The sequence below is a fragment of the Rhamphochromis longiceps genome, linkage group LG15, assembly GCF_057381845.1.
Source record: "Rhamphochromis longiceps isolate RC_006_pf linkage group LG15, R_longiceps_female_GT1.1, whole genome shotgun sequence".
In the NCBI taxonomy this organism is placed as follows: domain Eukaryota; kingdom Metazoa; phylum Chordata; class Actinopteri; order Cichliformes; family Cichlidae; genus Rhamphochromis; species Rhamphochromis longiceps.
Window position 1 is genome coordinate 10,570,765 of NC_140571.1, and position 25,745 is coordinate 10,596,509.

The window sequence follows — 25,745 nt, forward strand, 5'->3', positions numbered from 1 at the left end:
TTCTACAAGACCTAATGAGGTCCATTAGGTTTAAATCACCATCATCCAGTCAATCATGGATGTATATTAAAAAAAAAAAAAAAGCTAATAAAGTGAAAAATGGATCAAAGCAATTACAAAGAAAATTGTGGAAAAAAGTGAAAAAAAAAAAACCCAAAAAGGGTTGATATCCTGTTATCTGATGATTTTTAAACATACTGGAAAATGATGTAAGTTCCTGACTTTTTTTTTAAACTTATGGTCAAAACCTCTTTCAGTGCCACAAACTGCAGGAAATAATGCACAAGCAGAGAAAACAGCTTAAATTCACACGATGAGGTCTGTTTTCAGTGCACTGCCTGCTAATTGGAAATCTGACTCATGCGTTTAAAATGTCTAAACACCACCTTTATAATGCATTTCGGTTATGTTTGTGCGCTACTGAGCAGCTGCCTCAAGTTGAAGATGAGGGTGAATACAATTTACAGGCTGCACCTATTTCATGATGTACATCTCCAAAGCCCATTTGGGAAAAGTAACATCCTACTTCTCTAAGCCTGGATGGCAGCATTTTGCTATTTAGCTACATTTGTGAGTAGGAATAATAATAATTTTTTAAAAAGCGTCACATGCTGTGCACCAATGAATGGAAGAGCTACACAAGGTGAACTGGAATAAAAAACAAACTGTCAAGTAATTTTGATAATTTGGGAATTGTTTGATTTTTCAAGCTGAAATGCTGAAAACTGATTTCACATTCTCAAAAAATGTAATAGAAATGCTTTGCTTTTTCTATTACACGTGTCATCTGAAATGTTTGACTGTTAAAAGCAGCTAAATCTTATCATTACAGAACAACAATAAGATATCCTAAAATAACTTGTGTTTAAGGAGAAACTTTCTAAAGCTTTAGCCCAGTCAGGGACTTCCCGATTCCAAATATTTATAATAATTTTGTCATTTACAGTGCGCAATGATGCAGCAAGGGGTAAATATAACCTCAAGAGTGGGAGAGAATAGGTATTACAAAGACAGCTAACCCCCCCCCAAAAACATTTTAAAAGCTCAAGTGGAAGAAGATTACATTAAAGCAGGCGTGGGACGGAGCTTTTTCTGGGAACTGCCTGAGAGTATTAATAAAATAAGCACAGAAAATATAATACAAGAATGTTTTTATCAACATAATCCAGAGAGATGAGGCCAAACCAACCTGGAATATAATCCCAAGGAGAAGGTCCCCTGGTTATCTGTCATCAGGGACACACACCCATACACACATATGGACACACGCTAATACACAGTCTCTTTCTATGTCTCGCCGTCGCTTCAAATAATCGACTCATAATCTTAAAAGGATCTTGTCCTTTCGGTTTCATCTTTACTGCAAGGGTCAAGAGGTCAACTGCTGGGTGAAGCTATCAAAGTGAATATTGACATCAATATAGCGTGCATTTAATAGCTATTATAGTCGTACGTAACTCCTAAACGTGTTTAGATTTGATGGATTTTAGTTTAAAATCAAGTGTTTTTCTCTAAATTCCTTTTACATAAATTGTAGGTGTGAATCCTGCTCAATTTACGGTGCCACAACTTATAATAAAAGAAGTAGCAAATATTTTGTGAGGACTGCCTGAGTGAGAGAAGTAGGCGTTTTACTTGAAGGACAGATCCAACATGAATTCGGTAGCTGACACTTGGAGGACTGTAAGACAATGTCGAGCAACTTTCTCTGTCACTCTGTCCCTCCCTCCTGCATCCTCTCTTTCGCTCCCTCTCTCTCTCTTCTGTATCTAAGCAGCATAATTTGAGTAAATGACAGGGGAACATCTGCTGTGCATAAGAGAGAGGCCAACACTTTAACATGCAGATGTCTCTCTCCATCTGCATTAATTCAATAATTACCGCAATGGAGGCAGGAGAAAAAATCTTTTTTTATAGCTTAAGACAATGTTATCTGTGCCAGTTGGTATGGGGAGGGCAAATTGGGGGTGGGGGGGTGCGTGAATGAGTGTGTGTACGAGTGCATGTGCTGCTGGAGGTTTGCGAGAGGAGGGGTAGATTATTACACCATTTAGCCAGAGCAAGCTGTCACATTGCAGAGAATCTCACTAATTCCATTGTGCCCTTGGTGAGTCACTGACAGACTCCAAGTGACTGATGATGCCTCAACGCCACCACTTGGCCACTGGACGACCAACCAGCTTCACTTAGGATATAACCGCACATGTCTTACATTTAATGTGCGTGTGTGCAATGGGGGATGATTAACCCGAGTATTTTAATGCCTGCAGGGGTATGACAGGGTATGCATGGGTATTTAGTGGATGGTGTACGTGGTAGACATAGTGCTCGGAGTTGTGCTCAACGAGTAGAGTTTTTTGTTGAATGAGACCAAAGAATCCCTTCCCTCGTGCCTTCAGAGCTGTTAAATGCCATTTGGAAAACTCCCAGTGTCGTAAGATTTTGACTCAAAGGAAGTTTCTTTGTAGCTACTCTATCATAAAGACCTTTTAAAAGGAAGCACTAGTGGGATGGTGGTCTTTCCAGCAGGTTTCGCCCATATTTGCAAAGGATTTCCAAAGATATGTTCGACTGACTGCTCAAGACTTTGACCAGTCCTTATTTTTTAGTTATTTATTTTGTCCAAAAGCTTAGAGAGTTAGTTTTAAACTTCCATTTCAGAGTTACTGAGGTTGCAGAATTTAGAAATAGTCTGTTTTGCCACATCTTCTTTAAATATTTATAGCAAGTTTCTTGGAGTTGATTTATTTACCCGACATGAAGTGAGATTTAGCAAATTCCAGTAAAGTTCCCGATAATTAACAAAAAGGAAGAAAAATAGGATGTGCCAAAATGGACAAAATTTGCCGGTGCTGTGATAAATTGTCCAAATATTTTTATAAATGACAGGTTTGACTTTTGAGAAAAGATTGGGGGGCAAAAAGTGGCAATTTTATTAATTTACCTTTGAATTAACAAAATAATTGGGGGAAAAAGTGAAAATGTCTGAACACTTAATGAATTTACTGCAAAGACACCGGTCTTGAACTACTGACTTCAATCTTGTGACATTTAAAATATCAGACAATCATATTTCGATTGGACACTCTCAACTAAAATGAATAAAGGGCCACAGAGAACATTAGCATGTAATGGTTTCCATTCAAATAAACCTAATTACTTTATTGAAATGTTGGCTCCAATATCTCATTTTCAAGAAAAAGCACTTAAAAGCCATTCAGAAAAGCTCAAAGAACGTTAGATGAAATGTGAAAACAAAACTTTAAATGACCATGCACACTGTACCCAATCTCCTTCGTTTATAACGCATACCTGTGGACCAATACAGCATGTTGTAAAATGTATTAATGTGGTCCATCTAACAGAAATACCCCAACAATCATTTAATGCACCTGAATTCTCGAATAAAAGGTCACAGAGTTTGTGTGTCACACTCAAACTGACAAACACAAATCATTCCAGGATGTCTCATCGTACATGTATGATAACACACATAAATAAACAGACATCCTAACATAATCCCATCAGCATGCATGCACTTGCTTCTGCAACCACACAGCACCTTCATCCAGGCAGAGTCTCTCACACACACATATCTGACTCTTACATGCCTGCTAAACATAGGGACAAAGGAAAATATCTGTATACTTGGCAGGCCAACTTCCTTTGATTGCAGCAGTGCTGCTGTAGGAAACAATGCACAGGCACTATTAATACACCAAGGAGAAAGAGAATTCCTCTTAGAGGAAAGCTCAAAGGAGCCATCGGCCAGGCTATTTACAGACTTACTGACTGATTGGATGACTGACTGCACTATACTTAACTGTAGTCTCTGCATCTTGTCTTACGTGACTCTTTTTTTTTTCTGCAAGGACTGGTGATGAATACAGTATAATGTACATTAGAGGATGAGTGGTACATATTCTTCCATAATACTCCCTTTTTATTTGTTTATACATCCTTTATTTATTTGTTTTGTGACACTTTCAGTGCACAGATATTAATTAGAAGCAAGTGCTTAGGAAATGTAACAGATCTCTTACGTACTTGCTCTGCTGTGTCACATCAACACGCCTGTGACATTTGACTGGCGGTGAATAGCTGCCCAGCCACACTTATGATCGCCTCTCCTTTCTAAAAGTGCCCAGTTAAAGAGCATCAAATCCCCACTCGCTAAACCCACACAAGCCCAACCTTCATTAGCATAGCTAACAAACTCCCTGAAAGAGCAACAGTGGAGGGAGAGAACAATGGCAGTCTATTAAAGGGGAAGATGAGGGGGTGAGACGAAGCGCAGAGGGGGAGAAGCTATTGTTCTGGTCTTATTTAGCCCTTGCTGTCACCCTGCAACTGTTGTCACTTCTAAGTTTAGCTGGACGGCTGAAGAGGACGGCGAAGAGAAGAAGGAGGAGGGAAGGAGGAAGAGGATAGGAATAGGGTAGGGAAAGATGGAGGACAGAAAGAAGATAGGGAGGAACTGAAGACAGTTTTGAACCAAACAGTTTTGTGGATTCCCTACAAACTTGGGAGCTCCCCAGTAACTAAAAACCTTCAAGGGCTTTTTTCTTGCATTTGCATTGCCAGTGGAAATTCTGTAGCAACACAAAAGCTGCTTGGTACAGCCAAGGTTAAATTGAATACTGCATCCAGAGCATATGGGCTCAATAAACCCGAGACAGTAGTGCTTTGAATTAACATTAAATACTGAAGTTTAAACACCAACTCAAGCTTGATTTAAAGCCTGAATTACGGAAGGATGAGAGAATACAAAAACTAAAAAATAAATGTTACAAGTAGGTACACATGTTCGGTTGAATGTTAAACCAAATATCTAATCAGTCAATCACAGCAACATTTAAGCATTTAGACATGGTTACGACGACCTAGTGAAGACAAACCAAGCATCAGAATGGGGACGAGAGGAAGACAGGTCATTTAAGTGACTTTGAATGTGGTGTGGTTGTTGGTGCCAGACAGGCTGGTCTGAGAATTTCAGAAATGGCTGATCTACTGGGATTTTCCCACACAACCATCTCTAGAGAATGGTCTAAAAAAGAAAAGCAAAAAAAAAAAGAAGAAGAAAATACCCAGTGAGAGGCAGTTCTCTGGGTGACTATGCCTTATTGATGCCAGAGGTCAGAGGAGAATAGCTGGACAGCTTCGTGCTGAAGCAGGGTAACAGTAATAGTAGCAGAAGACCACATCGAGGGCCGCTCCAACAGGAGTGTCAACAGGAAACTAAAGCTACAATTCACAAAGGCTCACCAAAAACTGGACAAAAAAGATTGGACAAAATGTGCCTGATGTGATGAATCTCAATTTCTGTCGCCACATTCAGAAAGCTGGGTCAGAAATCTGTATGTGGTGGAACAGGATATTCATATTATGGAGTTCCAGTCGACAAATCAGTTTCGTGAACTGAAGAAGATGTCATTTCCTTTACACGAGAAATTCTTTTGTTGCATGTCAAGGGAAGAAACACAGTATTTGTTAATGCCCATAGGTTGTAGACTTCAGGAAGACGGACTGAAAATTATTAATACTAGCGACAGGGTGAGGAACTTGATTATTTGAGAGGGAAGGTTTGGATAACTTTTTTCCTTTAATAAATGAAATCATCATTTAAAGCTCCATTTTGTATTTAAAAACAAATAAAATTGGAATATTCAAAAACTCCTAAATCGTTTCTGTTTAGGATGAATTTTGTGTTCTGTAACCTAAAGTGGTTTTAATTCAAATAAGATTAAAATGATTAAATTGATCTGCATAATATCTAACCTTATTTATATTTATCTTCATTGTCTTCAAAGTCCATGAACTCAGAGGTTATGCCTCTGAGAGATCCTCTGTTTTGAGTTCAACTAGCGTATACAGTACTAAGTAAGTACTTTATTTACTTACTTTTGAACAAACCAGATGGCTTTAAAGTTTTTTGACTGTGTCTTGCATGGTTTTGATGCTACTGATAAACACAAACACACACACACACACACACACACACACACACACACACACAGTGACGGACAGGCTCAGAAGGTAAAAACAATAATGGTCTCATTGTCACAAGTGGTAAAAGAAGAGGAAGACTGAGACAGAATAGCCCAGCTGTCTGCTCATAAAGCAGCCGATGGCTGAGGCGCTAAGCCCTACAGTGAAAGCAGAGCTTAGGTGGGTGACACAGGGCAGTAGACCCCAATCAGCCCTATAGTGTAAGGCAAGAGCCAAAGCAAAGACACATGGATAAACAGTGGGAGATGAGGGTCTGCGCCTGCAAAGCTCACAGAGCTAAGACGGCAGAGTAGGCAAGCAGGGACTGCATTCCCCCCCTATCCAGGAGTGGAGACAGTGTGGTTAAGGCTTTAGGGTTGGCTCCCCAGCTGAAAGACAAAGGACAAAGTAGGATGAAAGACACTGTCTCAGTCAAGTCAACGAGTTCATCAGAAAGACTGAGGAATTACTGTAAATTGCCTCAACTCAGCTGTGGGGAATATAGGGACAATTACACAGGGTCTTGGCATGTACCCACTTCTAAAACACAGCCTGGAATTATCAATTACTCTGTCCTCACTTCTCTCCACTACATGCAAACACACAACACTGTCCATCTCTCAAGCCGTGCACTGCTGTTGACCTGTAGTTAGCACAGCAGCCTGGAAACAGCTTGCGATGACAAGGTCACGAGTACGAGGTGACGAGGGCTCGGTCACTGCCTCTCCAAATCCGAAAGTAGGAAAGGTCTTTAACCACAATGGATTTCACACACAACCCTCCTCCACGACCTCACTGTAAAGAGGTATTAGCCGGTGCTGTTTTACGAGCTCAACAATGCGACGCTATACTGCATATTTCCATTAATAGTGTGGCCACAATTATAAGAGCCTGAAAACAGCAACAGAAGAAGTGAGAGAGAAAAAGAGATCTGGTGATATGAAGATGGTAAAACTGATTTGTTATAACCTTTTTGGTTTGATCAGGTTGGAAAAAAACTACACAAACCAGCACTGACACTATACACAATTGCATATTCTTACCTAGTCCACATCTCCAAAGCGTGAAAACACACTCTTTAATTCACTGGCCCAGTCTTGTTTAAACTGGGAAGGCTGAGTAACAGCCTTTTTTTATTTTCTTTAGGGTTAAACCCAGAGAATATGGAACTCCAGGCCTCGAGAGCCGGTGTCCTGCAGGTTTTAGATGTGTCCTTGATCCAACACAGCTGATTTAAATGTTAAACTATCTCCTCAACATGTCTTGAAGTTCTCCAGAGGCCTGGTAATGAACTAATCATTTGATTCAGGTGTGGTGACCCAGGGTGCGATCTCAAACCGGCTCTCGAGGACCAACGTTCCCTACCCCTGGTTTAACCCAAGGACTAAAAATCTACCTGTTTATACAAAAGACTTTCTTTTGGGCCAAACAGGCCTTGAGTCTACAACATCTTGTTCTAACTTTAACTCTTTCCCCCTTGGACACAAGTAGGGATAACCCTTGTTTTTCTTTTCTGAACTCAGCAGTTTGTGTCATATTTCAGGTCTGCTTCTAGAACAAAATGATTGGGTATCAGAGAGTGAGAGTGATCTCTGCCTCTACAGTTTACTAGGGCTACCCTTGGAAAAACCCAGAAACTGTTCTAATGGTTACAAATGTCATCTTTATGGGATGGTACCATGGTTAGCACTCTAATCTCACAGGAAGAAGGTCAGTGGTTTAAGCCCTGACTGTGTTTTTCTGCGTGGGGTTTTCTCCGATATTCTCCCACAGTCCAAAGACATGGGGTGTGTACTGAGCCCTCTCCTGTACTCACTCTACACCTACGACTGCACGGCCACTAACAACTCCAACATCATTGTGAAGTTTGCGGACGACACTACAGTGGTGGGTCTTATCACCAACGGTGATGAGACGGCTTACAGGGAGGAGGTCAGCGCCCTGACCCACTGGTGCCAAGACAACCATCTCACCCTCAACGTCGCAAAGACAAAGGAGTTGATAGTGGACTTCCGGAGGTGCAGAGAAGTACACACCCCCATCACCATCAACGGCGCTGCTGTGGAGAGAGTGAGCAGCTTCCGGTTCCTTGGTGTACATCTGGCTGAGGATCTTACGTGGTCAGTACACATAAACAAAACAGTGAAGAAGGCGCAACAGCGCCTCTTCTTTCTCAGGAGACTGAAAAGATTCGGCATGAACCCCCGCATCCTCAGGACCTTCTATCACTGTGCCATTGAGAGCATCCTCACTGGATGCATCACCACCTGGTATGGCAACAGCACCGCCTACAACCGCAAAGCTCTCCAGCGAGTAGTGCGGTGCTCTGAACGGATAATTGGAGGTGAGCTTCCCTCCCTCCAAGACATCTACAGGAAGCGGTGCCTGAGGAAAGCGGGGAGGATCATCAAGGACTCCAGTCACCCCAGCCATAAACTGTTCAGACTACTTCCATCAGGAAGGAGGTTCTGCAGCATCCGGTCCCGTACCAGCAGACTGAGAGACAGCTTCTTCCACCAGGCCATCAGACTGCTGAACACGTCATAGACACCTCACCTCCACTACTGGAACTTCAACATTTTGCACTCCATACTGTACAGTAATGCCACTGTTTTGCACATGTCTCAACTCTGTATATTTTTATATATTTTATTTATTGTTGACTCTATTTAATTTGTAAAATATGTGTATACACACACACACACACACACACACACACACACACACACACACACACACACACACGTAGAAAAACATTTAGTATACACATCCAGAATTTTTTTTTTATTTATTTATTTTTGCATATACTATTATATATTGTACATACACTGAACAAAAATATAAACGCAACACTTTTGTTTTTGCTCCCATTCCCCATGGGATGGACGTAGAGACCTAAAATTCATTCCAGATACACAATATAACCATCCCTCCCAAACAGTGGTCACAAATCAGTCCAAATGTGTGGTAGTGGGCACATCTGCTATATTGAGATAATCCATCCCACCTCACAGGTGTGCCACATCAGGATGCTGATCTGACATCATGAGTAGTGCACAGGTGTACCTCAGACTGCCCACAACAAAAGGCCACCCTGGAATGTGCAGTTTTGTCTCACAGCAAAATGCCACAGATGCCACAAGCAATGAGGGAGCGTGCAATTGGCATGCTGACAGCAGGAATGTCAACCAGATCTGTCGCCCGTGCATTGAATGTTCATTTCTCAACCATAAGCCGTCTCCACAGGCGTTTCAGAGAATATGGCAGCACATCCAACCGGCCTCACAACCGCAGACCTCGTGTAACCACACCAGCCCAGGACCTCCACATCCAGCAGGTTCACCTCCAAGATCGTCTGAGACCAGCCACCCAGACAGCTGCTGGAACAATTGGTTTGCACAACCAAACAATTTCTGCACAAACTGTCAGAAACCGTCTCAGGGACGCTCAACTGCATGCCCGTCGTCCTCATCGGGGTCTTGACCTGACTCCAGCTCTTCGCCGTAACAGACTTGTGTGGGAAAATGCTCACATTCGATGGCGTCTGGCACGTTGGAGAGGTGTGCGCTTCACGGATGAATCATGGTTCACATTGTTCAGGGCAGATGGCAGCTGAGAATGTCCCAGTTCTTGCATGGCCAGCATACTCACCGGACATGTCACCCATTGAGCATGTTCGGGATGTGCTTGACCGGCGTATACGACAGCGTGTACCAGTTCCCACGAATATCCAACAACCTCGCACAGCCATTGAAGTGGAGTGGACCAACATTCCACAGGCCGCAATTGACAATCTGATAGACTCCATGCGACGATGTGTTGCACTGCATGAGGCAAATGGTGGTCACACCAGATACTGACCGGTTCTGGGTCCCCAGACCCCCAATAGCGCAAAAAACTGCACATTCCAGGGTGGCCTTTTGTTGTGGGCAGTCTGAGGTACACCTGTGCACTACTCATGATGTCAGATCAGCATCCTGATGTGGCACACCTGTGAGGTGGGATGGATTATCTCAATATAGCAGATGTGCCCACTACCACACATTTGGACTGATTTGTGACCACTGTTTGGGAGGGATGGTTATATTGTGTATCTGGAATGAATTTTAGGTCTCTACGTCCATCCCATGGGGAATGGGAGCAGTAACAAAGGTGTTGCGTTTATATTTTTGTTCAGTGTATATTTATTAGTTTCAGATTTAGCCATTCGTATATTTTGCCTGTTTACGTTATTGTATTTTGCACAACTCTGTTGCTTGTGAAGCTCGCACACAAGAATTTCACTCGCATGTGCTGTACCAATGTACCAGCACATGTGATGTGACAATAAAAGTGATTTGATTTGATTTGATTTGCATGGTCAGTTATATGATCAATCAAGTGCTGTTTGAATTATTTGAATAAATACTCAAATTGAGGCCAAAAATGTGTTTCACAGGGTCATAAATACCTTCAGCCCTTGATCACAAAACTGAGTTTATTCAAGTTTGTTGTGAAATCCCAGAAATGCATTCAAGAGATCTCCCGTTCACACGAATTAGATCGATGGTAGACAACCAGGAGACATGTTATCATAAAGTATCAGTAAAATATCTCAAAGTGGGCTCAATCAAATTCCTGACAGCAAGATAAAAAAAAACTGAACTTGTTTTAGGCCAAACAGGTCAGACCTACTGTATCTATTTAATACCTCTGTCCTGTCTCGTCTTTTGATTTGCCCTAACAGGGTTTTCTTGAGAACTAAATCTACTTAGGATTTATTGTTTCTTATTGTTCCTCATCATTGGAAAATTATAATCCATTCACCTAATCTCTTACTACCTCCCTCTCTTTTAGATCATATTCATCAAGATCATCCCCTCTGACAGAGCAAGAAATCAGCACAACGGGGAGGTCTAAAGAGATATCGTACTGGAACAAGGGGGTTTCTTCCAAATCAAATCAGGTTCCTCTGATGTAATCAAGACGAGACGCCAGAGACGACCGCATAATCTCCCAGGGACATGCTTCCCTTGCTTGCCACGTTATTAAAAAATGAGGAGGAACAAATCTTTAGATTGAAAGACTGGAAAAATGGAATTATAATAAATCGGGGGAATCTGGGGCAAGGTTGGATAAAGCCTTCAGATACAGATGAGGGGCAAATCTTCACAGTGGTTTGTGCTTGTATGTGCGTGCATGTGTACGAGAAAGCGAGCAGGCACGCGCACATGTACTGTAATGTTTGGGAATGGTTGGTTATGAAATATTTCAATTTGCTCAAGATCAAGTACCTGACCTGAGCTTGTCTGCACTAGTGGGGAAAAAACAAAACAACCTCCCCCGAAAAAAAAAAACCCCCACAGGAGTCCTAGTTGTCCAATCAGATAATCTGTCTGTATCTAAGGTGGCTTGTGGACTGTGATGCTTCCTGAATGGGTTCTCAATCACTTGAGGCTGTGCTTACAATAAAGCACCACATGATGGCACAATGTGACAAATGTGGATGCCAGATAGAAAAGGAAAACTCTCTCTCTCTTAATCTGGGCATTCATGATCTCCAAGATGAATAATGTCCCACTTTTATTACACAAAGTAATCAAATATTATTATAGCTAAATGTTTAACTTTATTATTTTTATGGTAACTTCAAAAAACAGCGCCCACAACTCAACGACTTAACCTGTACCACAGCGTGAGCATCAAGTGTCAAGACCTTCCTGGCCTTTACCACCAGATGGCCTTGTTGAATTGCACTTAAGAACATAACACTGTGGATCTACTGCAGGCCATACATATGTCTTACACCTTTCTTGTGTATTCATAGTCCATTAAGATATGCAGCACAGGAAAGAAAAAACTGAAATAGTGAAATAACTGAAAATAAGAGAACTGGTTATTGTTCCAATACAATGATTAGCTATACCACAAATTAAAAGGATTAAGAAACTCTTAAAAGCAACACCTTCTGCACAGGTGACTGAACAACCAGTCGTGGTTATTATATAGTTAACTAAAACTAAGCTCAAATAATTAGATAATCAAAAATAAAAACTTAAAAGAAAATAAACACTGACCAATATAATATTTTTAATAAATCAAAACTAAACGAGACTTAACAAACTTAATGAAGAGAAATTTTATATTCATACGTACCCAGCAGGTCCCTGAGATCATGTGATTGGGGCCTGCAGGCTGTGCAAGATCTCTCCCACTGAGCTTAAGAACTTTTGACTCTGTGGTATTTGTGCCATTTATACTGAAAGGTGATACATAAATGAAACATTACTTTACCTTTTACTTTCAGAAGGAGCCAAATCACTCTGATAACTAAATTAAAAATAAATTGGTTATGATTCTCACTTATAAATTTAAAGTTAAGTAAATAACTGATCTACGCACACCGGTCACTTCACTTCAACAACTCATCAACACTGGTCAGAGAAGACCAGACTGCTCTGAGCTGAAAGGAAGGCCACACCAACTCAAATAACCTCCTGTTACAACCAAGGTATGCAGAAGAGCATCAGTGAATGCACAACAAGGCAAATGAGCTACAGCAGTAGAAGACTACACTGGATGATACTCCTGCCAGCTAAGAAGAGGAAACTGAGGCTATAATTGGCACAGGCTCACCAAATTTGGACAAAAGAAGAATGTGGTGTATCCTGCCCTTTATTAACGCCTCGGCCTCATGGTAGTGCTGTAAAGATGTGGGCGACATTTTCCCTGGCATACTCAGATGCTCTCCACAAACACCAGAACAAGAAACGTGGGACAAAAGTCTGTGAGCAATGTTTCCAGCAACTTAGCAACGCTGGGGTTAAAGAAAGCTCAACGGCACTGAAGATGTATCAGAGAGAAATGTATCGGTGAATTTGTAAAACATTACTTGACGCCAAAGAGAATCCATACCTTTCACGGAGATGAAGAGCTCAACATCACACCTGCAGGAATGCGGAATGTTTCACGTTAATCATACTAATTTCCTGTTGGGTGTAATGTTGTAATGTTGATTGTCGATTGTTACTCGTTTAACTCCGTGTCCACTAGGGGCGATGTTGCACTCATTTTTGGTTGCTCCACATATCTTTCAAAAACCTGGGGGGGTGGGGAGGATGGGGTGGACAAGTTCAGTGATGAAGACATTTACACTTGTGAGGGCATGAGTGACTTTTGCCAAGAGGCTTAACACTTTAATAGCTGTAAAATCGCTGTGTAGCTCCGAAAACCCATCGGCTGCTTGTTTGCTGGGTCCATTCTGTGCCTGGATGCCACTGTGAACTATTATTGGGATGGTAACGCCCTAACACTTGATGCCACATCCCCCTTCTCTTCCAAGTCTCTGGGCTCATTCTGAGAGAAGACACCCCGGGCAGAAGGCACAATGATGGGCAGCATCAAAGGACTCGAGAGGTTTGACAGCCCGGGGAAGGGACGAGGGCTCCGGGTAACCAGACCATTTAAAGTTGGAGAGCTCCTGTTTTCCTGCCCAGCCTACTCCCACGTGCTGTCAGTGAAAGAGAGAGGCTGCTACTGCGAGTTCTGCTTCACCAGGTTAACACTTTGGCAGTGCATCTTTTGCTCACCTCATTAAATGTATACATATATAAGCGCATTCTCTTAGGAAATTACAAAGCCACTGTGATGTTTTGTTTTGCTTTTTACTGGAAATGTGCTTATTAGTAGTTAGGACGATGTGAATTGTAACTAATGCACTACTCCTTTTTCCTGCAGGATCATATAAATTCTGCATATTTAAACACAAATATCGGTGCTTGTGCTGTCTGACATTTTTGTTTCTGCATGCAAGAAATTTGAATAAATGACTGCCAGTGCATCTTCTGAGCTGCCAGGTTGCAAGACGTATTGGGGAGAAAATGTAGCTTGATCATAAAAGTTAGCTTCACAGTTACAAACAGATGTTGAATGGCCATTTTAACATCCTATTTACACAATAATTGTCATAAATAGAGACCCTAAATCAACCACCAGAATCTGTTATGCCATATTCAAAAGCCAGCATCTCATATAAGCCCCAAGCTGCAGGTTTAATATTTGTGTTTATTTTGACAGTCTAGTAAGATCTGGCTAACAAAATGTAGAGACTGTTGGTCAGTTGCCAAGTGTTTTAGGAATTAAAAAGATATTTTTACTATTTCTAGAATTTTATTTTGAAAGTCTGTCAAACTTCTTGTAACACAGGAAGTTCCTTTAACTTTAGTTTTTGGCACTTAAAATTGTAAAGTAGCAAGAGTAAAGGTATGCCACATTATACATAGCCTGTTCCACAAATTTGCAACATATATGCAATTTAAAGTGAAAAAATATAGTCTGGTAATATGTTATCACAGTGTCCGGGCTTTAATCATGTCAATCTAAGAGATGTGTGACATATTCTAGCAGAAAAGTAGAAGAAAAGGGGTTTGGAAAGGCTTTTAATTAACTTTCAGTTTGGAAACAGAACCTGTGGAGGCAGATCTGTTCATAAATTGGTTTGACATACTGAAAGATCATTGTTGATCAAGAACCATTAAAATCAGTTGTGTAAAGCTTGCTTTAACTCAACAATTGAGCAAAAGACAGCATCCTAGAGACAACGTCCTTTGTGACTTGCTCAACTTTACACAGTTCAGTGGTAAGTTGACCCCTGAGTTACAGTTGCTCTTTGCAATAGGTAGTTTTAGTGTGTCATGCTTTCCCACTGGTTGCTCCGGCCCGTAAGTGCCTTATGTAAACCTAGTGTGACTGCGGATGGTAAGAGCCTCAGAATTATACTGGTGAACTTTTTGGCAGCTTTACTGATTCAGTGTGTTAAAAAGACAGCTGGCCTGTCAGAGGGTCTGCTCTATTAATACCACAGTAGGTTTTAAAGCCCTCCATTGCTATCAGTTACAACAAGCTACTAGCAACTGCTATTTCATGTGTCAAAGTTATGGAGCAAACATTTAAATGTCTATACATGCACAACTGAATACTATTATGCTACTACAATTCAGTATTACATAACCAGATGCATTCTTGTGGATATGTTGGCCCTTTGAAAATAAATGGTGCAAAGATGTGTACGGTCTCAGGGTGATTTCTTTTATATCAACTCAGTGCCATCCGCAGGGTAATAAAAAAAAACTGTTTTTGTAATTTATAGGACACAGCATTTGGCAAGATGTGGGAAGTGCAAGAAAGCCTTCTACTGCAATGTGAAATGTCAGGTAAGAAAACATCCTGCAAAGTCACAGCTCTTGTGTGAATTCTTTAAAGTGCACTGCGCAATAATTAAAAAAAACAAAACACATCTATATTAAAACTTGGAGCTTAAAAAGTCTATTCCAGTAGTCATAAAGCCAGGGTACATCGCTGACAGGTCGCCTGTCCACCAAAGGGGCCAACACATGGAGAAAGCACAAACCCACAAGCACAAACCCTCACATCTCATACTTACAGCCAAAATAGATCTACCAGTTGGACCGTGGGAAGAAACCTACACAGGCATGGGGCCTCTTTGAATCATTCGATTTGAACCCAGAACCCTCTTGGTTTGCTAACCACTGTTCCATGCACTGCATTCACTACATATGTCATCATTATTTTATGGGTAAACATGACATCTAATCAATGTCTTTAGGCTCTTCAAATGTAAATCCTAAGAAGTGTAAAATGACAAAAAAAAATGTGCGACTGTAGAGAGGACAAACAAGTGGCGACACATCATCAAGCTAAGCTCTATATTTCTGCTTCAGTACTACTAAAGGTACAGTTGACAATAAGTGATAAAAGCCAAAAAGATTTTCAAATTATCCTGCTCTTGCAGCTCTGCTCTCAATGTTCCTCCCAGCAGACAAACGCAGGCATTTGCAGATGCTTCATGTGCACATATAAACAAAGTAAGTCAATTATAACATTTGATTTTATGTAAGATTGAAACCTGATTCTCCTTGGTGAAAGTCATCAGCTTAACTCATTGCACCATGAGAGCTTAGCTTACATCTTGAAAGGATTTCTACGATCTTTAGTTAAATATCTCAAAAGACCTGCTATTGGCCAAAGTCTCCCAACATTTGCTCAATTATTTTAGCCTGAAAACAGATCCCAGAGCAGGTGTACTCGTCTAGTTCTCTCTCAGACCTGTCAAATTAGAATTTAGTTTTCATATCCAGTGTCCAATGACATAAATATATCATTCATGTGTCTTCTAATGTAGTCTCAGCAGATGTACAGCTTAGCTGAACTTGGTTGTTCTATGCACTTCTATATGCATGCATAGCATGCTCTATTATGGAGTGTGTAGGATGCAGTGTTGTTTATAAAGTTGGGGACTAAGCAGATAATTGAGTGGGCCATTCCATGTTGGAGGAGTGAAGAAGCAAGGGTAACATTAGATTAACAGAGTGCCAGCATGCCACCATGCTACAGCTTAATGCCACAGCTGGTGGTGTCGCTTAGGGGTTGCCAACTGTTAGGCCTTCTGTTGTAGTGGGACATAAACTGTCAATAGTTGACTGAATTGAATGTACTCACATTTCACTTGGCCATAAAGTAAAGAGGGGCTTTTTGTTTTTTTATGCTATTATTGCATTTACGCGCTCCTTAGAAAGGGGACTGGGCCATGCACAAGCTGGAGTGTTCGGCAATGGTTGCTTTTGGAGAGAACTGGTGCCCGTCAGAGATATCCAGGCTGGTGGCGCGAATCCTTGCAAAGAAGGTTGGGCAGTTAATAATACATAAAATACAATAATCTCTTTTTTAATCGCTGTCCAGAGTTTCTTAAGGTCATTTCTGCTAAACATGTCTATTTTCTGCAGAAAATGCAGAAAGAACGATGCGTTTGTGAGAAGATGTTGCTCATAGGAGAGATGCAATCACGTGAGTACTTATTTCTTTACAACACAAGGAGAAAAAACATACATGATTTCTTGATGGTGATTTGGCTGTGGTTGCTCTTTATGAACTACACTTATCTAGCCACCTGTGTAGTGTCTGTGCAGAAACACTCTACAAGTCAGTCCAAGAGATCCCTAGATACCCTCAAGATATCTCAGAGAAAAATCCACTGAGAAACACCCTCAACCACATCTATATATACCCTATAGATGTGGGTCAAGTGGTGTCCAGACAACATAACAAGTGTAAATGCTTGAACGTGAAATAGGAGCTCTTGGGAACACAGCGCAGATTGCATAAGTGTCTCTCAAGTCAAATGATGTTTGACCAAGTTAACAAGAAGAAACTTATAGTTCTTAGTGCAGTGCAAACCATTAAAAATGCATTTAGTTAATTTATGTGAAAATCCAAATAAATCATGTAAACGCAAATAGAGTTCAGTACAAGTGGATCCGTTTTTAGTGGCTTAACAAACAAAAAAAATGGTCTGGTACGAGGACTGGGCTGAACATTAGTTCAGAGTTCAAAGAAATATTTAATAAAAACTCAAATGTAACCAGAGCTCAAAAATATATTAGACTTAAGCCTCGACATTACTGATAAGACAGGAAAATAATAGGAATCCACACACTTTAGACCTCTCTAGACCCATCAACATGTATAACCAAACAAAAAAGAAAATCTTAGGGTGAAAAAAGCACAGCACCGTGAAACCAGTGAAACAATAAATTATTTTAAATGAAACCAAATTCTTTTATTGTAACAGACACAGAGGATGAAGATAATGAGAAAAGAGAGATGACCGAGGCAGACATTGCCAGATTCCATCGCTTTTACTCCAAACATCTGGATGTGCCGGACTACAAAGAGCTACTCACGCTCTTCTCCCAGGTAATGCGTTGTTACACCATGTAATTTTGATACAGTGAGGACCTTAAATATCAAAAATAAATGCAGGTATTGTGGTATGAAGTAGTAAAAGTTTTCTGTATCTGTCCTTGTGGCCACTGAGCTGAAAGGGGTGTTATAAAAGTGGTGCAGAGGGTGGTAAGCAATGTTCCCTCTAAGCTGGGCACGTGCGCAATTGCGCACTGCTGGCATGGTCTCTGCGCACAGAAAATCTGCGTTGCGCACAAAAAAAATCTAACCTGAATTGAAATTAAAATTAATACTTCAACAATCCTGTTTTGCAGTGTTAGTCAGTGAGTGACTGGCTGCTCCCATTTGGGATTAGAACGATGCCACCTTATCCCATAGTTCAGCCAATAATGCGTATATACGCAGCCAATCAACGCCATTGACAGGCTATGACAGCGTCCTTATGTGCCGACACCGGTGTTTTAGCTGGCAAAGCGGCGTGGCTGATGTGGAGTGAAGCCACGTTAATGACAACGTGTACAACCATTGGAGATGTGAGCAGGACAGACGGAACAATTGATGGAAAAAGTGTAGACTTTATACCAGTTTTTAAATTGTGTTGATAGGCCACGTAAAACCAGAGTAGTGATAAAAAAAAATGCAATGTTTGGTTTTCTTCCTGAATACTATCGTTGTTTATATTTACTGCGGGAAGAAACGATAAAAACGGCGTTTTATAAGAAAAAAGACTCGAAAGCGCTCTCCACCTGTGAGCAAAAACAACCCCCACCCCCTCTTCCTTTCCTATTCGTCCAAAAAAGTACGATGTCGACCAATCAAAAAATGATATGGCAACGTGGCATCTAGTTGTTAAGAAACGGGGTGAAGTTTTAGGAGTGACGGCGGTGTTTTGAGATGTGAGAGATTTGAGACGTTTAGCGCAAATCTTGTGTAGTTAGTGTGTAGTGTAGTCAATAGTTTTGTTGTTTGTGTCAGAACAAGGAAGCGACTACTGAATGTTACAGGTGTTACAGGAGTGATCTGCTGTTGTCAGGCCTGCAGGTATCAGGCTGTTGTTCTTCTTTATCTCATAGTGGACAGAAATAATTTTTTGGAGTGGCACAAATAATTTGTGCACTACACAGGTCAATGAATAGATTTTTTTTTCATGGTAAGTGGGCTAAAGCAGTTAATTAAAAGTAATCTAACATAAATGTAAATGCTGTAATTTGATTATTTTAATAAACCATGTAACTTGGATGGATTAGATGCCGGCGTGACCACAGTGCACACGTCTGCTGTTGCTCACAGTGGTCCAAGGGACCGCTCAGGGAGTTTGTGTGCTCGCTCAGACAAGTGAAAAATTAGAGGGAACATTGGTGGTAAGGACCCATTAATTACCCACAGCCATTCTCCACAGTCACTTGTGTTACCTCTGCATCAGTATAGGAAGGAATCAATACGGTCTGTTGATCCAAACTGGATTTTACTGACTTCTGGGTGACGTGTCAAACGCCAGCTAGTTAGCTGATAGCTAAGCCAAGCCAGCACACACAGTTGTAGTCTAATTTTTATCATAACTCTTCTCTGTTCTTCTCTTTGTCTTAAACAATAGGTTGGCTGCAATGGTTTCACTATAGAGGATGATGAACTTTCCCACTTGGGTACTGCAGTCTATCCAGAGTAAGAAAGAAATGTCACGCACATGCATATGAGCACTTTTTGATTGATGACCCAAAGGAATGGGCATAACTTTTCTTCATAAAACAATAATATATGACAATAGGAAGAGAAAGCAAAAGTCCAAGAGACTGGCTCAAATGTCATATGGAAGTAATCAAACTATGAAATGAATTGAAATGAGCTTTAAAGTCCGAAGAGACAGTGTTACAACAGCGCGTGCTGACAACTGGAGGGGAAAAGTGAACACAGGAAGTAGAAGAGCTAAGTGAAACTGATTTTGGGATTTCCTTAAAAACAGGAATTGACTTAAATACAACCCCCACACCATGAAAGGTTTTATGAACACATGTAAGGTTTCAGCAGCACATATACTGCAAAGTACTTCCTTACATAACTCTACCTACTGTTGTGTCTCAGTGTTTTGTTTTGTTTTGTTTTTGATTTCCTGCACTTTGTGTTTTCTAATGACTTCTATGGATGTCAGACTTTTTATTTAGCTTTAAAAGGCAGTTTGTTTGGTTTGAAGTCACCAAAGGCCTAACTGTCCACAGGCAGCAATATGCATGATCTGTTAATGTCAGTTCACCTAGTTATTTATACTGTAGAGTAGTTCATCAGTGCAGCTGGCTTAAAAATTAGGATTAGCAAAGAGTGGTGCTGGTTTAGCTCACTGGATTGAGCAGGCAACCAATATGCCATAAGAATAATGCAGAGGCCTGGGTTTGAATCCACCACTAAAGCCATTTTCTTATTGTCTTTCTCCCAGCTTACCTGTCCTCTCTCTAATGTCTATAGGATAAAAGCTTAAATCCCCAAAATATGTAAATTAGCTTCGGAAAACCAAATCAGCATAACAATGTGATGCTAGAAGGAGAGGAGAGAAGAGAGGAGGATGAGTATACCGCCAGGACTTTTCATTTGAGCAGGGTTGTCAGTGACTTTGCTGAGTGCAAGACCCAAAAGATGAAGTTCTGATGGGCGAGTAATTTGTGTTTTTGTAAAGGATTTTAAATATTGTTACCACATGTTGAACACTCGTACTGTAATATGCGCATATGTAATACATGAGGAAGCTGGTCAATTGGAAATGATTGCTGAATGGGGAATTCTAGGATGGGGCTTCTTTGGTACAGTGACTTCATCCAGTCAGTCTGCAAGGACCTGCGGTTTACGGGCTTCTCTGGTTTGTTCCATGCTTACAGACATTGCAGTTGTCCTTATTTTACTTTAGCGAGCTAAATCTGTTTTTGGCTTGTGGTAACCTATTTGAAAAAAATGGTGGGAGTTTGTGGCACAGGCTTAAAAAAATGTGTCTGTTGCCCTGACTTCTGACTGCAGTTGTTGTTCATGATACTGATGAATAGCTGGATTATTGATTATTGTTATATGCTTTTTTCCAGCATGCAGCCCTGGTAATAACATATGTCAGTGTCATGCAAGAGCTCTGTGCAAGCACAGTTTTAGCCTTGTAGTAATACCACTTAAAAATAGTGAGTGATCATGCAAATGCTAGGAGTAATACTAAGCCTCAGTTTTTCCTTCTTATCCATAGTAAGAAGGGTTCGCTTTTGTTTAAATCACTTTCTTTCTTTTGATATCTTTCTCTCTGCACAGCATGGCCCTGATAAACCACAGCTGCCTTCCCAGCGTCATAGTCACGTACAAAGGGACATCGGCTGAAGTTCGGGCAGTGCAGGACATGAAACCTGGAGATGAAGTGAGGAAAAGAGACAGCTGCTATTAGAGGGGGTTGGGTTTTGATCTCTTTTTTTTCTTTTAAGTGTGTGTGGAGGAGTTGGCTGGCCTTCCTATGCTAGGGCAGCACATGCTAGTTATGTCAGAGTTATTTGTCAATGGAAGATTGACTGAACAACTTTTAAGTTGGTGAGAAACTGATTTTTTTTATGTTAAAAATTAAACTGTGCAATCGCAACTTATTATAATCACTTAACATTAATGCTAGAAACAGGGAAAAGAGCTAGCCTGGCAAAGGTGAAAAGGTACAATTATAACAATAAAGTTTATTTCAACTGAACTCATCTTGTTTGTTTTATCAGCATAAAACTCTTAGAATGACAAGTTACAAGTACATTACTTAAAAAAAGATCAAAGAAGAAGAACAATGTGATTGAGACACCAGTCTAAAAATTGTTAAGGGAAAGGTAGAGAACAGCAACATCGCTAATGAAAAGCACCATGTCAATGATAGGTCAGTGTGTCAAGAGAAGCAGGAGATCTGGTTTGAAGGAGGGATGCAGCAGCAGATTTCAGACGGGTTATTTTTAGCAAAACCTTTGCCCTGCGTCTTAGGAGCTATGTGGCAACAAGGAAGAGAAAAAACAATGTCAATGACAGAGAGTGTGCTTTATTTTGAATGTGTGTGTTAAATCCCCTTATAGGTGCTTATCAGCTACATAGACCTCCTCTACCCAACAGATGACCGCAATAACAGGCTGAGAGAGTCCTATTACTTTCTCTGTGACTGCCAGGAATGTAAAAGCAAGTCAAAGGTAAGACCTGGTAATATGTAGAATGGAGATTAAAGCCAAAAATTAATAATATGCATCATTTGGATGGGTGCACATGTAAGAACTGGGAAATGCTACATGCCACAAGGTATGTACTCTCACCGGCCACTTTATTAGATACACCTGGCTAGTACTGGATTAAATCTCCTTTTTCCTTCAGAAGTGCCTCAATTCCTCGTGCCATAACAAGGTGCTGGAAACTCCTCAGAGATTTTGGTCCATATAGACATGATGGCAACACACAGTTTCTGCAGATGTGTCCACTGCACATCCTTGATACAAATATCCTGCTCCACCACATGTCTAAAGGTGATCTGTTAGACTGATATTGATGATTGTGGAGGCCATTTGAATACAGGGAACTCATTTTCATGTTCAAGAAACTAGTTTGAATTTATCTGAGCTTTGTGACATGGTACATTTTCCTGCTGTAAGCAGCCATCAGAAGATGGGTACACTGTGGTCATGAAGGGATGGAGATGATCAGCAACAATGCTCAGTTGGTACTAAGGGGACTGAAGTGTGCCAAGAAACTACCCCCCACACCATCAGACCACCAGCAGCCTGAACCATTGAACCATTACTTTCATGTTGTTTAGATTAATTTCTGACGAAAACATCTAAATGAAATTGAGACTCATCAGACCAGGCAACATTTTTCAATTTTCCATCAACAAGGTATTTTCACCTAGAGCACTGCTCCATTTCACACAATTCTCTATAAACCCTAGAGATGGATGTGTGAGGAAAATCCCAGTAGATCAAAAAGAAGTCCTTTCTTCCCCATTCTGATGCTCAGTTTGAACTTCAGCTGGGCATCTTGACCATGTCTACATGCCTAAATGCACTCAGTTACTGCTATGTGCTTGGATCATTAAGATATCTGCATTAACAAGCAGGTGAAGAGGTGTACTTAACAAAGTGGACAGTGAGAGTATAATTTAGGAATTTGGAAAGCATTGTTTTGACTCTCACGCTCTCTCTCCTGTCTTCATCTATAGGACAAGGCAAAGTTAAAAGTACGTAAGCAGAGTGATTCCATTGAGCCAGATGTCATCAACAACATGGTTCGTTACGCCCGGGAAACTATCAGAGAGTTCCGGGAATTCAAACACACAAAGAATATCCTTCAGTATCAATAGATATCGTTTTGTGCCTTCTACATTGTATCGTAAACTTCATAAGGACCAAAAGGTGAAGAGAACTGTCAGAGTACTGTCAACAAGTTGAAACATATCAGCAATAGTTCAGCATTCAAGCCTAAGTTCCACATTTTCCTGCTTTATTCCAGTCAGTATATTATAATTATTGTCTTACAGATGAAATAGCTGCTTGACATTTATCATTTTTAAATAATTTATTTAGCTACTGCACATTTTTACCAGCAGCAACACCATGACCGACGGGAACTACAACAACAACACATTTCTGTACCTTAACACGTTTATATGACTGTTTGCCATAAAGATAAACCCTGATATCAAAGATAAAGTCACAAAAGTTAACAAGCGTTTAACTGGGAACGAAATGAGGATTGGAGATTTACACAAGTACTGAGTTGTGACCTTCTGAGGTGGAATTCTTCTGTCCCACAGAAGCCCATTTGAATCCTTTGCCAACTATGAGCTTGTAACCTTGACTCAGTGCCACCCCCTAGTGAGTTGCTGGAGATGTGCGAGCAGAGCCTGGAGGAAATGGGAGCCGTGTTTGATGACTCCAATGTGTACATGCTCCACATGATGTACCAAGCCATGGGGATTTGCATGTACATGCAAGATCTAGATGGAGCTATCAGATATGGCGAGAAGCTTCTCAAACCTTACAGGTATTAACATAAAAACATGTCCCCCCCCCCCCTCTGCTGTTCTTTCCAAATGTATTTGTTGTTGCTGTGTTTTTGTTGTTTGTTTTGTTTTGGAGGGTGGGGGTTGTTGTTGTTTTTTGGGTACTTAAAATTAGTCAGATATTACAGACTGTATTCCTGCAGGTTTCTTTATTCTGGGTAATGTGTTCATCTAAGTTTATTTGTGCCTTAATCTTCTATTTGTTTACATCAAAAAAATCTAAATATGAATGAATTATGCTCAACTAAAACCAATAAGCCACCATACATAAATACATAATTTCAGCTTAAAATCAGCCTTTTTCAAATCGCTGCATTTTACCAACCGTTATGATATTAGCTCATGTTTTAAAGCATTTTTCAAGTAGTATTTTTATTCCAATCTCCCAAAAGCTGGTATAATTTTGAAAATTTGCAAAGTTTGGGGGTTTTCTGTGTGTTTTTTTACTAACTGTACTGCATCTAAAAAGATCGGTGTTATCTTAGATGTGTCTTTTTTCTTCTTCTTTCATTTGCTTATGTGATCTTGGTCCAATGCAGTCATCTCTATCCACCTTACTCCCTTAATGTCTCGTCCGTCTACCTGAAACTGGGCCAATTGTACTTGGGACTAGAGAGGCAATCAGCGTGCACCAGCGCTCTCAAAAAGGTAACATTAGACTGTCTAAATACGAAATAAATACTAACCAGTGAACAACTATTAATAAGGTAATAGCAATGTTTTTTCTATTACACTGCCTGGCCAAATAAAAGTCACCAGCTGGATTTAAATAAACTTAAACAGATAAGCACTTATCTCTGTATAATTACTTGAAGTGATTGAAATGTCTAGGCTAACCCTAACTAACTCTTATTTCTTAAAACAACCAGGTCGGAAATGTATAATTATGTTTAATAGTAAAATCAAGCGCATTTCTACATTCACAATGTGAAGAGAGAAACAGGAATCAAACGGCTGTGTAGGCCTAAGGAAACCACTTATCAATTGGTTAATTAGAAAAGATTGGATCTGGAACAATAAAGGTCTTATGAGTCTGGCTTTACCCTGTTCCACAGTAATGAGGCATCAGGATAAGAAAAGAAGCAGATGAAGTGATGCACACATTATGGCTAGTGCCTACAGTACAAGCCTGTGGGGGGCAGTGTTAGGATTGGGTTTACTTGAGTTGGTCAGGTATTATGTGCCCAAAAAATGAGGTCAGCTGACTACCTGAATATAGAAAAGTGTTCACCTTCAGTATACCTACACATTGAAATAACATACATACAGCAATTGTGTGATGTTAATTAATAATAAATTTACTTGCATTTCTACAGGCAATGGCTATAATGGAGGTGGCTCATGGGAAGGATCACTTTTACATTGAAGAGCTGCGTAAAATGATAGCACAAAAATAAAGAGAACAAGAGAGAAATACCAAGACTGATCCATAAGGACTGCATACACTTTCCAAACTTTGTCTTATCCAAATAATTTATCTTGGTTTTTTCAGGAGTATGTCTTCACGGTTATTTATCCTGCATCTTCCTATCAGTTAGACGCAGGATACTTTTGCAACAAGCAGGTATTTATTGTGGAATTTGCATGAAAATATGACTTTGTGGAAGGTGTTTTGTTTTTTAAATCAAGTAAATAACTTTGATTTGGCTTGAGACTACAGCTGTACTTTGTAACCCAAGAGTTGAGTTGTTTATGGAGGTACGCAAATAGGAGGATCAATGCGTCATGCAATCAGGAGAGCTGCATCACCATATGGGGCCTGTTAAATAAAATTAATGTATCCCTGTGATGGTGGATGCTTCAGCACCTCCTAGAACTCCTTTTATCTGATGTTGATGTTTCACTGTGATCTCGATGCTGCACTTTTAAAGAAAATAAGGCTTTATTGCATAATGAGCAAGTACAACAGCTTCAAACATGTCTGGGGAGAGAAAACTGAAAAATGCATATACAAAACATATGTACACATATTGAAATGTATTTA

General features: G+C 40.4%; 1 protein-coding gene across 1 annotated transcript; it reads left to right on the top strand.

Annotated features, from left to right (window-relative positions):
• Positions 1-13,148: 13,148 nt before the first annotated feature.
• Positions 13,149-25,408, top strand: LOC146652139 (N-lysine methyltransferase SMYD2-like). Its single transcript, XM_085383299.1, has 12 exons — positions 13,149-13,524; positions 15,116-15,179; positions 16,559-16,669; positions 16,770-16,830; positions 17,615-17,739; positions 19,322-19,389; positions 21,004-21,106; positions 21,789-21,899; positions 22,919-23,039; positions 23,568-23,742; positions 24,301-24,409; positions 25,078-25,408. The coding sequence occupies exons 1-12, from the start codon at positions 13,355-13,357 to the stop codon at positions 25,156-25,158; spliced, it is 1,299 nt and encodes a 432-aa protein (XP_085239425.1). The 5' UTR covers positions 13,149-13,354; the 3' UTR covers positions 25,159-25,408.
• The last annotated feature ends 337 nt before the right edge of the window (positions 25,409-25,745 follow it).

What these genes read in the sequence shown, in the direction of transcription:
- LOC146652139 (XM_085383299.1), top strand. Translation starts at nt 13,355, where the DNA reads ATGATGGGCAGCATCAAAGGACTCGAGAGGTTTGACAGCCCGGGGAAG. An exon ending in CGCGAATCCTTGCAAAGAAG is followed by an intron (nt 16,670 to 16,769) that starts GTTGGGCAGTTA and finishes TATTTTCTGCAG; the next exon opens with AAAATGCAGAAAGAACGATG. An exon ending in AAGCTTCTCAAACCTTACAG is followed by an intron (nt 23,743 to 24,300) that starts GTATTAACATAA and finishes GGTCCAATGCAG; the next exon opens with TCATCTCTATCCACCTTACT.